Source organism: Sinohyriopsis cumingii, chromosome 18 (genome assembly GCF_028554795.1).
Source record: "Sinohyriopsis cumingii isolate HCF-2022 chromosome 18, ASM2855479v2, whole genome shotgun sequence".
Classification (NCBI taxonomy): domain Eukaryota; kingdom Metazoa; phylum Mollusca; class Bivalvia; order Unionida; family Unionidae; genus Sinohyriopsis; species Sinohyriopsis cumingii.
The window spans coordinates 87,981,955-87,995,862 of record NC_142978.1 but is presented as its reverse complement, the minus strand read 5'-3'; the positions used below and the strand labels follow the sequence as shown (position 1 = coordinate 87,995,862).

The 13,908-nt window shown below is 35.1% G+C and overlaps 1 protein-coding gene across 1 annotated transcript in view; it reads right to left on the bottom strand.

Annotated features, from left to right (window-relative positions):
• LOC149777244 (polymerase delta-interacting protein 2-like) overlaps positions 1–12,390 on the bottom strand; it is a 52,458-nt gene extending 40,068 nt beyond the window's left edge. The window contains exons 1-2 of the mRNA XM_089941987.1: positions 12,275–12,390; positions 2,582–2,645 (exon numbers count right to left, since the gene is read on the bottom strand). Coding sequence (XP_089798113.1) covers positions 2,582–2,645; positions 12,275–12,375 — 165 coding nt within the window. The 5' untranslated portion in view covers positions 12,376–12,390. The remainder of the gene's footprint in view (positions 1–2,581; positions 2,646–12,274) is intronic.
• Positions 12,391–13,908: the final 1,518 nt, after the last annotated feature.

The following is a 13,908-nucleotide window of genomic DNA, read 5'->3' as shown; positions in this document are numbered from 1 at the left end:
ATCATATCCTATCAATATATACATATGATACAGTATCACTAATCATATCCTATAAATATACATGTATCATGATAAAGCTGTTTTTGTGTGCTATGCTTCATTCTGTGTTTTGTTCTGAAATTTCTGGGAACATTGGAGCAAATACAACACTAATATTGTACAAACATTATCCAAACACATTACGTTAGGAATATTAGCCTGCTACCTCGTGAATCCAGCCCTACTAAGAGACGAAAATTGTATTTTTCTGTCTATATCAATAGACAAAGGGCAATAACTCATATCCATTACCTCCACCACACACCAACAGGCTTTGCTAGTTTTTAACTGAGTGAGATACTAGTGAGGATGTTCGCATGGTGGGGTGGTTGGGAAGGTTTTTTATGTACCGTGATTAGGTATTCTCTGAGAAACATAATTTACTTAAAAATTTGCTTTCTCCTTTGAATACATTTCCCAATCACATTATGTTAGGAAAATAAGTAATGGTAGGAGGGGATGCTGAGCACCTGACTACCTTGGATATCCTTCTAGGGAAAAATCACTGGAATTCCCCATGTGAATGACAACCCGTTCTCCTAATTACATAAGCAACACAGTCTGGGGTCACTTAGACTTGTGACCCTAACAATTGGTTACTATTATATCTCAGATCAAAACATTACATTTGAACGTGAGGCTCACCAATATGCAGACAGGCTCGAAGCTTCTGAGCAGTAATCTTCATGGGTGACTCTGATCTGTTGATCTTGCTTTAATAAAACTTTTTGTAACTCATGCTAGCAAAAAGATACTACAAATGTGTCATTTGCACTCATAATGAATGTATTTTCAAGTAATACATTTTTATTTGCAAGGTAGTCAGAATACAATGTTGGTTATTTTGCATCTTACACTGTGTCATGTGTGAATGGCAGGTGCTGCAAGCAACCCCTTGATATCTCTCTCATTTCTGATTTTGTTGGATCCAGTTTTCAGTCCAATAACATATCCAAACCTTGGAGTACAACACAATTTATTTCTCTATATTCATGTCAGTGAACAAGGTGTTGTGTGCTACCTGACATAAGCGATAAACACTGCAGTATGCATCGATACATGACATATATGGAATTCAAGGATGTCTTTTTTTCTGTATTACTTTTTTCATGATGAGCAAAGATGAATGTATGATAACAACATAAGGTTAGTTTGTTTCATTTTATTATCAAATAAGCATTTGGTTTATCTATGTTATCGCAACATGCAGTGGGGGAGGGGGCACAAATTTCTTTCATTTTAGGTGAAAAGTTTTACCGAAAGTTCTGGGACAGGAAAAAAATAATTATTTTATCATGTCCCATTATATATGGTAAATATTGGTAGAATGTATGTATTCAGTAGAGTTTTAAGGCACCTCTTCACAATAGTGATTTTATGGCACCAACTAGAGGACATGTTCCAAAGATTTATTTCTATCAAAACTGCAGGCAAGTAAACTCTTCCAAATAAATGTAAACATGAAGTAACATAAAATCAAATATAAAACATAAAAAATATTAACATTCTGAACAATATATATATATATATATATATATAAAAAAGTAACATATAAAAGTAATTCATGACAATCTTCGATTTAGTTTCGAAGGAGTGGTGATAGCTAAAGGACAACAGGTCATCTCATGAACTCTATTACTGGTAGCACTGAAGAGAAAACATGAGAGAGTTTCCAGAAACAAATCTGCTGCAAAAAAATAACCATTTTTAATGCTACACAAAACTTAAATATTAAACAAATGGAAAAGTAGATAAGAAAAATGTTACATTATAATATGTTAAAACATTAATAAAACTATTTAAACAGTTCTGCCCTTTGTGATATTTACCTTTACAGTTCAAGGTCTTTTACCTAACCATCTTTTTATTCATTTGCATACAACTGTTGTTGCTTTGTTTAATGCCATTTCTCAGTGCAAGATATGGCAGCCAGATTAACTCATGGAGGAAGAACCCTGGAAAACACCAGGTAGAACCATCAACCCACTAGAAGCTACTGGCAAGCTTCTTCACATACCCACACTGACTGAGCCCAACACTCAAACCCATGCGGACAGAGAGATGGCAGTGATCAGTAAAGCCAAGCACTTTATACGACTCGGCCACCTGAAGCCCCATTTAGCATACAATTATAGGTTGGTAGGCAGATGCCTCATTGCTTTCCTAATTATGTACGCATCATATTCTACAGCAATTCAAACCTTACCTTATCTACACAACTATTTACATGTACCAGTTCACCTATCTTTCTTATCTACAAGCCAATCTACATGTACCATTTGACTTATTTGTAAACAAAGGGATAAAGGTTTCAAAAATACATTGTATTAATAATTTTTTTTACTTCATTGTGATTTTATGATTCCATATTTTGGGGCAAACTCAAATCCATATTTTGGGGCAAGTTCAAATTTCCAGTCAGCTTGCCCTGGGGCAAGTTATTATTAAATTTGTTCAGCCATGAGAACCATAAAGACAGGAGCCAGGACCTTCCACTACAGAGTTCTGGGGTGGTGTGAACTTAAATGGGAAGGATACAAACTTGTCCTGTGTCATATGCTTTCCCTGCATCCTTTGGAGTTTCCAATATGCCAACCTCTGCAAGTCTAAATAGAAAAAAATAATTCAGCATTAAACAAGTTCATCGACCCATAAATTACAACATGGGAAAGTAATAATCCCACCGAGTCAAAAATAATCCTCACATTTTTTTCAACTGGATCCGCAGTATCTGCTGACTGAGGGTAAATGACTCTTGGGTGGGGCTCATAAAATCAACCAAGGGGACCTAGAGACCCATCTTTCTTGGAGAGTTGAGAAAACAGTGAAATACTGTATGTTTGTGGTCTTAAAATCCAACAGAAAGCTCTGTATGCGTTATATTTGAATGATCGAGCTATCACCACTAGTAACAGGATCAAATGCTCAAGCAATACACTGTCAAAATACAGCAAAGCTAATCACTGTTCTATCCCAGTTCAGTTGCCTCAACCTTGGTACTGCCTGAACATATGACAAATTATCCCTAATCACTGAAAGAACACTGCAACATTGAAATAGAAATACAATATTGCTTACTTCATGAGCTGAAGAAAATTAATAGACAGGTACTTATAATTAATTTCACCAGATATGTACAGCATTTAGACTCAGAGAGATAAAGGACAGTCAGGAGACATAACTCTGTAGCTTCCAATTTATTTTGCTGCTTAGGTTCTAAAACATTGGTCTGCTTTTACAGTGGTTTTCATATAAAGTTTGACATGTATGAATGCAAAAGCATTGGAACCCAACAGAATAAACATCTGGACATATGTTTATGACATTAAGCAGCCCATGGTTTGAAAACTAATATTTTTGTAGAACTGAAACTTTCATACTTTTTATTTCCACATAAAAAGAGGGGAAACAAACATAGCGGGTCTTAAGCTGCCAATAAGTTGGAATTTATCCATTTATGTTTTATATTTCTGAGTAACCTCTATTTACCAAATGAAGCCTCAATTCAGCAGTCCTACTTGGTCATTTCAACCATTTGGACACGACCAATGTATGGGCCAAGTCATCCCTCAGATGACTGCCAACAAAAGTGTCTTAATATATCTTTCATTCTCTGTCATAATTAAATATGAAGATATAAACATGTATTGTAGCACCATCACAAGTATCTTACTCTATTAATTTCCAGGAAATTATCTGGGACCATATTTTTCTGAGAACAACTTAGAAAAAAGTCATTTTTGAAATTGCACTCGCCTACTCTTTCATGCTGCATAGGATATAAAAAACAGTTCAGACTTGATTGTTATAAATCTTGGCTGCACATCCACTGAAAATAGATTGGTCCAGTTGAAAAACTGGTACTTCAATATTCATCAACATTAACAACATAACCAGGGGGCATTTCTGTCAGCCGAGTGCCACCATCTTACTATTTTTGTACAGGGATGGTACCCCTCTTGGCGTTGCTCCCATTCCTTTAACTCTGACTGGATAATTTTTAGGGATAGAGTGAAAATTTTACATCATAACAAAGGTAACCATTTGACCTTTTTTTTTTAAAAACCATACATTATTGGTAAGAATTTGATATGGCTCAGAGAAATTGTCTTGAAAAATCCACAAAATGTATGGATGCAGGAGAGGTTTTATTTATGTATCTACATATGGAATGTGACAAGAACTTGTTAGCACTTATCTTCATTTCACGGAAATAGAACTGTATTATAACATACTCCCCTAGCTAATTTTTTAACAAGAAATGTGTGTCAGTTCTCTCCCTTGCTGGTAGCAGTAGCAACAATACACTCACTGAACATTATTATTGCTACCACTACCAGCTCAGTTTGTTTTTATTATTACGGCCACAATATAGTATTAAACTTGTTTGATACAAATGGATATGAAATTAATGTAGTAGTAAAAAAGATTAATACAAATTTTTAATTGTATCTTCTATAGATAAGGTATGATTATCTTCTGTTTGAAGAATAAGAAATCCTCATCTGCCAGGGTTTATTTTGTTGTCTTTTAACATTTTTTAGGCTGCTCACAGCTCAAGCTGTTGTAGCTTCCATCCCCCTGCATAAATATCTTCATTCTTCTGTGCTCTTATCATTGTTTTACTGTTTAAAAAATAATTTGATACTGTTATGGTGCAAAAAATATCGACACAATACATTGTACAACAATGCAATAAAACAAAAAAAAATAATAAAAAAGTATATACTGTACTGTATTGATCATGAAAACAATATTTTACGATGAATTAATCTAAAACTATTTCTCATACAAGTAGGCATTTATAAAGAACAATTATCTGAATTGTTTTGTTACAGTGTCTTTGAAGATTTATTTAAAAAGCAAGGTGGTAGATGTTACTAATATCTTTCACTTATACTTGAATAAAACATGAATAAAGAAAAGCTAATAATTTTATCTTTAGTACTGGACATAAACTCATAATTGCAAATTCTGATCTATTAAAAGTACAGAGGCACATTTCCCCAAATAGATCTTATATACACGTATATCATGCGTTTGTAAAATATGCCTCAAGAACAGTCTAGTTATATTCACTATTAACTGTTTTAAGAATTACCCCAATAAACATTGCATTGCCTGATTGGCTGTTCATTATACAAACTGTGCACAAAAATGCATAATATTTGGAGAAAACTTTTTAAAGGCAATAAAATAACTTGTTTGCACTTACTATGTTAACACATTAACCCCTAGCGACGAGTTAATGTGGCAGGAAGTAGTAGCCTACTGCTGACCTCTGTAGCGCCATGGTCATGCATGATACACTAAAGTGGGTGGTATTATAGAAAGGTAGACAGATGTAGCTCTACAATGATACCAAATAATCTGGAATATCTAGCTGCACTACAAAATACAGATTAAAAAAAACTATTTTTGGACCCAATTTTTTCCTACCCAAAATTCGCCCATGGTTGGAATCCGATTTTGTGTCTGGATTTTAGACTTTTTGGTCTCAGATCTAAGGCAAACCAGTATAAACTGCAAACAGACAGATGAACCTTTGCAAAAAGTAGGATAAGATGGGCATTTGGAATAAAGAGTGGTCTTGATACAAAACTAATGGCTCTGTTTTGCAACAGAAAAAAAAAAGAACTCCAATTTTTACCCTTCTCCTCATGCGCAAGCCAAATAGCCAATGAAAAACGATGTTTCTAACACAACTAGGCAGTATGTTACTGAAAGATCACCTGGGATTTGGTGTTTTCAGATCTATTCAGAAACAGCATTCAAAATGTGTTTCCTACTTGATTTTCAGGCAAAAATGACAAAAACCTCCAGCGGTTAATATGTTAAGCCTTAATCTAATTAGCTTTGAAATATTACTTGACAGTAAAAGTAATCAGATATTCCACACTGGATTAGAACTGACATACACCAACAGTTGGTTTGTTATAAATTTACTAGGGTTATTGTTCCATGGGAAAAATACTTTCAGGGCAGTCTTCACTCCCCTTCCTAACTGTACCGATGTCTGGTATTTAATAAATAGTATAGAACGCCTTCTGCAGTTATTCTTCAATAACAAATAAAGTTTAATGGTGGCAGAGGTAAAAACACAGGATTGAAATTATCACAGTTGAATATGGCTTCATTTCAATTTACAAATCCAGACAAATTTGACCTTTTGTGACCTGAAGCTTGTGAAAAGTGGTTTAAGCACTTTGAACGCATTTGTCAAGTGACTGGACTTGGTGAAAAAGAGGAAGAAATTCAAGTAAATACCTTGATTTGTACCTTTGGAAGTGAGGTTGATGACATTTTGTCTTTGTCCAACCTGACAGGAAGATCAAAGGAAGTGGAAGTCCACGACAGATAGATTTGTGCGATATTTCATTCCAGAGAGGAATGTCATTTTTGAAAGGGCAAAATTTAATCAAAGAAAACATGAAGTGGGAGAAACGTGGTCAGTTTTGTTACAGCTATCTATGTGTTTGCAGATAATTGTAATTTCGGGACACTACATAATAAAATGATCAGAGATCGACTTGTAGTTGGACTGCGAGATTCAAAACTGTCGGAAACATTGCAGTTAGATGCAAATCTAACCCTCAAGGCTGTGAAACAGCAACAATCAACTATACGAGCAACTGGAGAACAAATGACTAAAATGGATGCAGTAAAATTGTCTTCACTGAAGTATGGGAAGCAGAAACATAAAATCCCATAAGTTCAACAGAATAATGTCAGCAGAAAAGGATGCATGAGATGTGGAAACAAAGTTAATCATTCTCTGGACCAATGTCCAGCAAAAGAAGCAGAATGCCATAAGTGTAAGAAAAGGGGACACCATGCAAAATGCTGTCAAAATCAGTAGTTAGCACATAGAATCGAGAGCTGAACCTGGATTTCTAGGGACTATTATCACAGAATAGAATCAGCCATGGAAAACACGGGTGAGATTGAACAAGAAATCACTTTTATTCAAAACTGATACTGGAGATGATATGACTGTAGTCATGAGAGGGATTTACAAAAGATCGAAGACCAAACATATCAAAGTCTGATAGAAAACTGTATGGACCTGGAAACTCTGAACTTAAAGTGCTGGGAAAATTTACATATGGAATGGAATATATTCAGTGTACAAGACATATTTGTTGTAAAGGGACTGAATCAGGCACTCCTAGGCAGGCCCACAATTCAGGCTTTCAAGATTATTAAAAAGATAAATATATCCTCAGTAAATGCCCTCATATAAACACTCACAAAATGCAAGCAAAATTCACGATAAATCTATAAATTTAGATAAGGATTATCACAAGAAATTCCAAAATTTGTTTAAAGGTCAAGAGAAAACAAAATGGTTCTATAACAGAACTCTAGACAAAAATGCCAAACTTTATGCCTTATCTACTACAAGAAAGGTTCTTATCCCTTGAATAAAGTTCAAGAGGAGTTGGATAGAATGGAAAAAATGGGTGTTATTTCAAAAGCAGATAAGCCCTTGAGTGGTGCACAGCAATGGTTGTCGTTCTGAAACCAAACGGTACGGTAATAATTTGAATGAATCAGTTAAAAGAGAGAACCACCCACTACCATCAGTTGAAGAATCCCTTGCAAAATTAGTAGGTACAAAGTTTTCCACAGAACATGATGCAAACTCATGCTTTTGGCAGATAAACCTGTCAGAAGATTCATGCCACCTTACAACTTTCACTACTTCTTTTGGTAGGTTTTATTTGAATCACATTCCATTTGGAATCAGTTCAGTGCCTGAATTGTTTCAGAAAAAGATGTCAGAAACTCTGGAGTAACATGGAGGAACACTGTCACATAGATGATGTTCTTGTTTTGAGGGAAAAATAGAAACAGCATGACAAAAGACTATAAATGGTCATGAAATCAATTCAAAAGGCCAGTATTACTTTGAATGCTGAAAAGTATGAATTTTCAAGACCATCCATTAGGTTTCTTGGGCATGTTGTTGATGAAAATGGTTGCCGACCTGATCCTGAAAAAGTTGAAACTATAACTGAAATGGAAACACCAAATTGCATAACAGAGATATGACGATTTCATGGCATGGCAAATCAGCTTAGCAAATTTAATCCAAATTTGGCAGAAAAATCAGAACCATTACGTGAGCTTTTCAAAGCTAAAACCTTGTGGACTTGGGGTGCAGATCAAGAACAAGTTTTTAGAGCTATCAAGCAAGAAATTAGATCTTCACCAACTTTAGCCCATTATGATCCAAATAGAGAAATAGTTGTATCTGCAGATGCATCTTCAATTTAACTAGGTGCTGTGCTACTCATGAGACTGGTTTATCAGAAACTGAGCAATGCTATGTTCAAATGGAAAGAGGCTCTTGAGCTCACTTGGGCATGTGAATGCTTCAGTAGTTATTTAACTGGATCACAATTTAAATTTGAAACTGACCATAAGCCATTAGTAAATTGTACCACTAATGAGCACAAAAAAACTGAGAGATTTACCCCCTAGAATTCAACACTTTAGAATGCATTTGATGAGATTCAACTCTGCATAGTTCATGTTGCTGGCAAAAATCTATTAACTGCTGATACTCTATCCAGAACACCTTTAAGTCATCACTCTGAGAGTGACAGAGAATTTCAGGCTGAAATTAATGCCTATGTTGATTTCATAGTTAGTAATTTGCCCACATCAAATACTCAGCTTGAACAAATAAAGTCTTAAAAAAAGTCTGAATATTGAAATGATTCAATTTGCAAACAACCTGTACAATTCTGTGAAAAGGGGTGGCAAGAGAAATCCACTATTGATGGAAAACTTCAATCATACTAGGCAGATAGTGGTGAATTTACAATTCAAAATGGTCCTAGAGAGAATTCACGATGGTCATCAAGGCATAGTTAAATGCAGAGAATGCGCCAAAACGTCAGTTTGATAGAAAGGACTAAGTACTCAGCTAGAACACCAAGTAAAGTCTTGCCAAAACTGCATCAAAAACTCAAACGATCAAGCTGAGCCAATGATACCAAATGAATTTCCAAGCTGACCTTGGCAAAGAGTCACTTCTGACTTGTTTGAACTGAATGATCAAACATATCTCTTGGTGATTATTTTTCACGATACATCGAAATAGCAAAACTGCAAGGCAAAGGCTCAAAAGCAATTGTCAATCATCTCAAATCAATCTTTGGTGACATGGTACACCAGAAGTATTATTTTCAGATAATGGTTTGCAATACACATCTGTAATACTCAAAAAATGTGTGACAAATTACAGATTCATTCATATTACAAAATATCCACACAGCAATGGTCTTACCGAAAGAACTGTTCAAACAATTAAAAGAATGCTTAAAAAAGCAAATGACCCTTACATAGCTCTTCTGACATATCATGCAACACCATTACTGAATGGATACACCCCTGAATTAGTGATGGGAAGAAAATTACAAACTACTCTGCCAATGGCATCGAAAAACTTATAACCGAAATGGCTGGATTTAATGAAACTGCAGAAATTGGAAAACTATCAAGGGCACACTCAAATGAGAAAGTATGATCATTGACAACACACCTGAAATATGAAAAAACTTAGGTGGGGAATAAAGTATGGAATAAAGATCACTTTTTCTTCAGGCATAGTTATATCTGAGGCATCTACACCTCATTCATACATGGTAGTAACTAATGAGGAAGAGATACTGCATAATAGGAGAAATTTAATTCCCATGCCTACCTCAATATTGGAGCCTCTTAGAGTGACTATTTCAAACCCTGATACTTTGTCTGACTTAGATGAAAGCAGAGCAGTGCCAACCAGTCAAAACGGATATTTCACACGTTTGGGAAGATGGTCAAAACCACCTGAGAGACTGAACTTGCAAAAATGAAACTTAGGTAGCTTGTTTAGAAATGTGGTCATCAGATCACGTTTTGTTTTAATGTTAACTCTCAGGATGGGAGATGACCACTCCACTGGCCTAGTGGTCAGAACATCCACCCCAGATGCAAGAGGTCACAGGTTCGATCCCCCACCAAGTCATACCAAAGACTTTTAAAAATGGTACTAACAGCTGCATCACTTGGCGCTCAGCATTAAGAGGTTAATGTTAGGACTGGTCAGCCTGGTGTCAGGATAATGTGACTAGGTGAGACATCATGCTACATGTCAGCGACATGATGCCCCTGTGCTACACATCACTATAAACTGTCACACTGCAGAAAGGGAGATGCAGTGTAAGCCTTAATCTAATTAGCTTTGAAATATCACTTGACAGTAAAAGTAATCAGATATTCCACACTGGATTAGAACTGATATACACAAACAGCTGGTTTATGTTATATGTTCACTAGGGTTAAAGTTCCATGGGAAAAATACTTTCAGGGCAGTCTTTTCTCTCCTTCCTAACTGTACTAATGTCTGATATTTAAAAAAATAGTATAAAATGCCTTCTGCAATCATTCTTCATTAACAAATAATGTTACATACTATCAGCAAAAAACAAAGAAAATATTTGTCATTTCTGATGCTTTGACCTGCACAAGATACTATATTTATGAACCTGGGATGAAATTTTACATTTGGCCTGTAATCCCAATATTCATGTCTATGCCTAGACCTACATGTAAGACCTTGATGCTGATATTTATGTTTTGGACATCAGGGTCTTACTGCCTAACTAATGGCGCTGTGTAGCGTGTTTTGATGTCGACTAACATCATAACGAAAGTCACATTTTCCGGAATATCTCACACAACTGTCAACTAAAATAACCACGCTTTTCTACAAAATAAAGTCATAAACTTTTAGTCAGACTGTACATAATCTGATATCTTTTCTCTAATAAATTCAAATTCTCACAAAATAAATGGGCCTGTTTTCAAGTTTCGTTGGCCTACATTTCAGTTGGCTGGAAAAGCGATGAAAGCTCGGAATGCCAAAATTGGGTTAAGTTGAAATATCATTCTTTAATGAAACGAATAAAAATATATTATGCCTATGGGAACTGTAAGCAATGTTTTGTTTCTTTCAAAAAACGTATCCCCCACATGAACCTACTTGAACATACTTCAGCATAGCTCGACTACCGTCGCATTTCATCAAATTCAAATGTATGTCAACGGAACATGAAAATGCATCTATTTGCTAGTAGTGTCAGATTTTGATTCCACCAGAATAAAAACAGCACAGTAAGTATATTAATTTGTCAATTTGTCAATTTGTGGAAGAGTGTTGACATGGGTTGCCAAGTGTGCGAGATATTCCTGAAACTTTTATTTCTCGTTCCGATGTCGGTTGACATTATTTGAATAGTAAGACATACCACTAAAACAAAAATACCATGTGCTATGTCTTACATTGTATAACTAGTCTACGCCTACTTCAGACTAGTCCCACCTGTAAGACCCGACGCTGATATTTATGTTTTGAGCGTCAGGGTCTTACAGCCTAACTAACAGTGGTGTGTAGTGTTTTGATGTCAACTAACATCGTTACGAAAGTAAAATTTTCATGAATATTTCACACAACTGACAACTAAAATAAAGACGCTTTTCTACAAAGTAAAGTTATAATGTTTTAGTCAGACTTTACTTACTATGATGCCTTTTCTTTAATAAATTCAAATTCTCACAAAAGAAATGGACCCGTTTTCAAGTTTCTTTGGCCTACATGTCAGTTGGCTGGAAAACGATGAAAGCCGAGAATGCCGAAATCAGATAAAGTTGAATAATTAATTTTTAACGAAACGAATAAAAATATATTTTGCCTATTGAAACTGTAAACAACGGTTCGTTTTGTTCAAGAAACAGATCCCCAACATGAACCTACTTGAACTTACTTCGGCATACCTTGACTACCGTCGCATTGCAACAAATTCAAATATATGTCAACAGAACGTGAAAATGCATTCATTTGCTAGTGTCACATTTTCATTCCACCTGGATAAAGACAGCACAGTAACTATATTAATTACACATAAATTAGTGAAAAAATGTCGATATAGGCTGCCAAGTGTGTGAGATGTTCCTGAAACTTTGATTACTCATTCCGATGTCAACGACATCGGAACACACTATACAAGGCCGTTATTTAGATAGTAAGACTTAGCACCTAAACAAAATCAAAATGTGCTATGTCTTTATGTAGGACTAACTTCAGACATCAGTGCTATTGCATATTGAAAATAGAACTAGGTAAGTTAACAAGAGAGTATCGCTTATTTACTTAAAAATATAAGTTACTTCTAGGATATACCTCGTAGTTAACTTCCTTTTACATGTGTGTTCTACTGGAATAATAACTCGAACATAAAAACGATGGATCACCGATCTACATTTTGGAAGGACACCAGCCATGGTGGCCTTGTCTATTACAAATACGTAAAGAGTGCTTGAAGGGAGGTAATGATGACAAATGCAAAGTTATTGACTCGAATAATATAAGAATTCAACTTAAAAGTACGTACTTTTACGTCGTTTTCAAGTTGTTGCTTTTTTTTCTTCATAAAATTTCTCCAAAGATTAGGTTCAGTTTATATGCTATATATTTTACTTTTGATCAAACAGATTTTTTTGTTCCTTATCATCTAAAGAGGCCTTTACTTATTTGCTTTCAACAAATAATATAAAAAAAATAATACGTTGAGGATATTTTTTAATTTCTTTGGGGATAAAATATCATTATAGTCTTTATAACAATCATTATCGTCAGAATAATGATCATAAAAGAAATGCACGATAGGCTAGTTATTCTACATTTTAATGTTAAATTGAGAAGTTTAGTGATACTTCCTTAAAACAGAAACATTATAAATTTCGCTGTTCAACCTGCGAACATGTTACATTCTGCTGCTGCTGCTGCTGATGATGATGATGATGACGATGATGATGATAATGATTACCCACTTTTTGCAAACAGAAAAATTATCATGAATCTTAAGAGTGAGAGTGTAACATCTAATTTTTATCAATAAGTTTATGTATTCAATTCTGTCAGTCAACAAGGTTCTCTTTATCTATTTGCCACCTCAAAATACTTTTCATACTCATTTGCACGTCTTATTTTTATTTAATTGTTAAACCGTATTCATAAGTATATTGTGAAGAGAAAAAAAATTAATTAAAATTGGATGAAATATGTTTAAGTTATAAAAAATGAAATTTGTTTTCGTTTTTAATTTACTGTGGCCACACGATTACTAAATGATTCGCACGTAGATACTGATCAAATTTGATAAGTACCACTTGAATTTATGTTATGTGAAAGTTAACTGACAAAAGGCATAGGCCGATGAGTCAATGTCTAATGTCCTAAGACCTGTGTTGAATATACAGAAAAGTGACTTTACGCCATACCTTAGTACTCTTTGTGATTTAACAACCAATGCAGGGCACGTATTTACGCCAACACAAAATTTTATATATATATACACACGCACACTCAGGCACGCATTACCTGTATTTAGGGATGTGCTTTTCAAAAGGATATTTACTCAACGGTCTTCCCGGTAGCTTCATTAACGTGGCAGTGACATCAACATCGACGAGTTTCTTAATAAATGTAAACTTTGTTCCACATCAGTCGCAAGTTTTAGCGATTGTTACTGAACCATTACGTGCTTGAACCCGTGCTGGATTTGCAGTACCAGTTTTCATGCGGCATCTAACACAATATGAAGACATGAATGTGTTGTACAAGTGATATCCAACATATGACGTCATGAAAAAGGAAAGGCCCTGATTTGAGACAATTTGTTTTATCACTTAATCTTGCGCAGGCAAAGACCAGGCCACCCAATGGTTAACAAGTGATCTCCTGTACGTGATTGCGCAGTCGGAGGACGTTCAACCATTTACACGTACTCGGGAATTTTCTAGAAACGTTTCAGC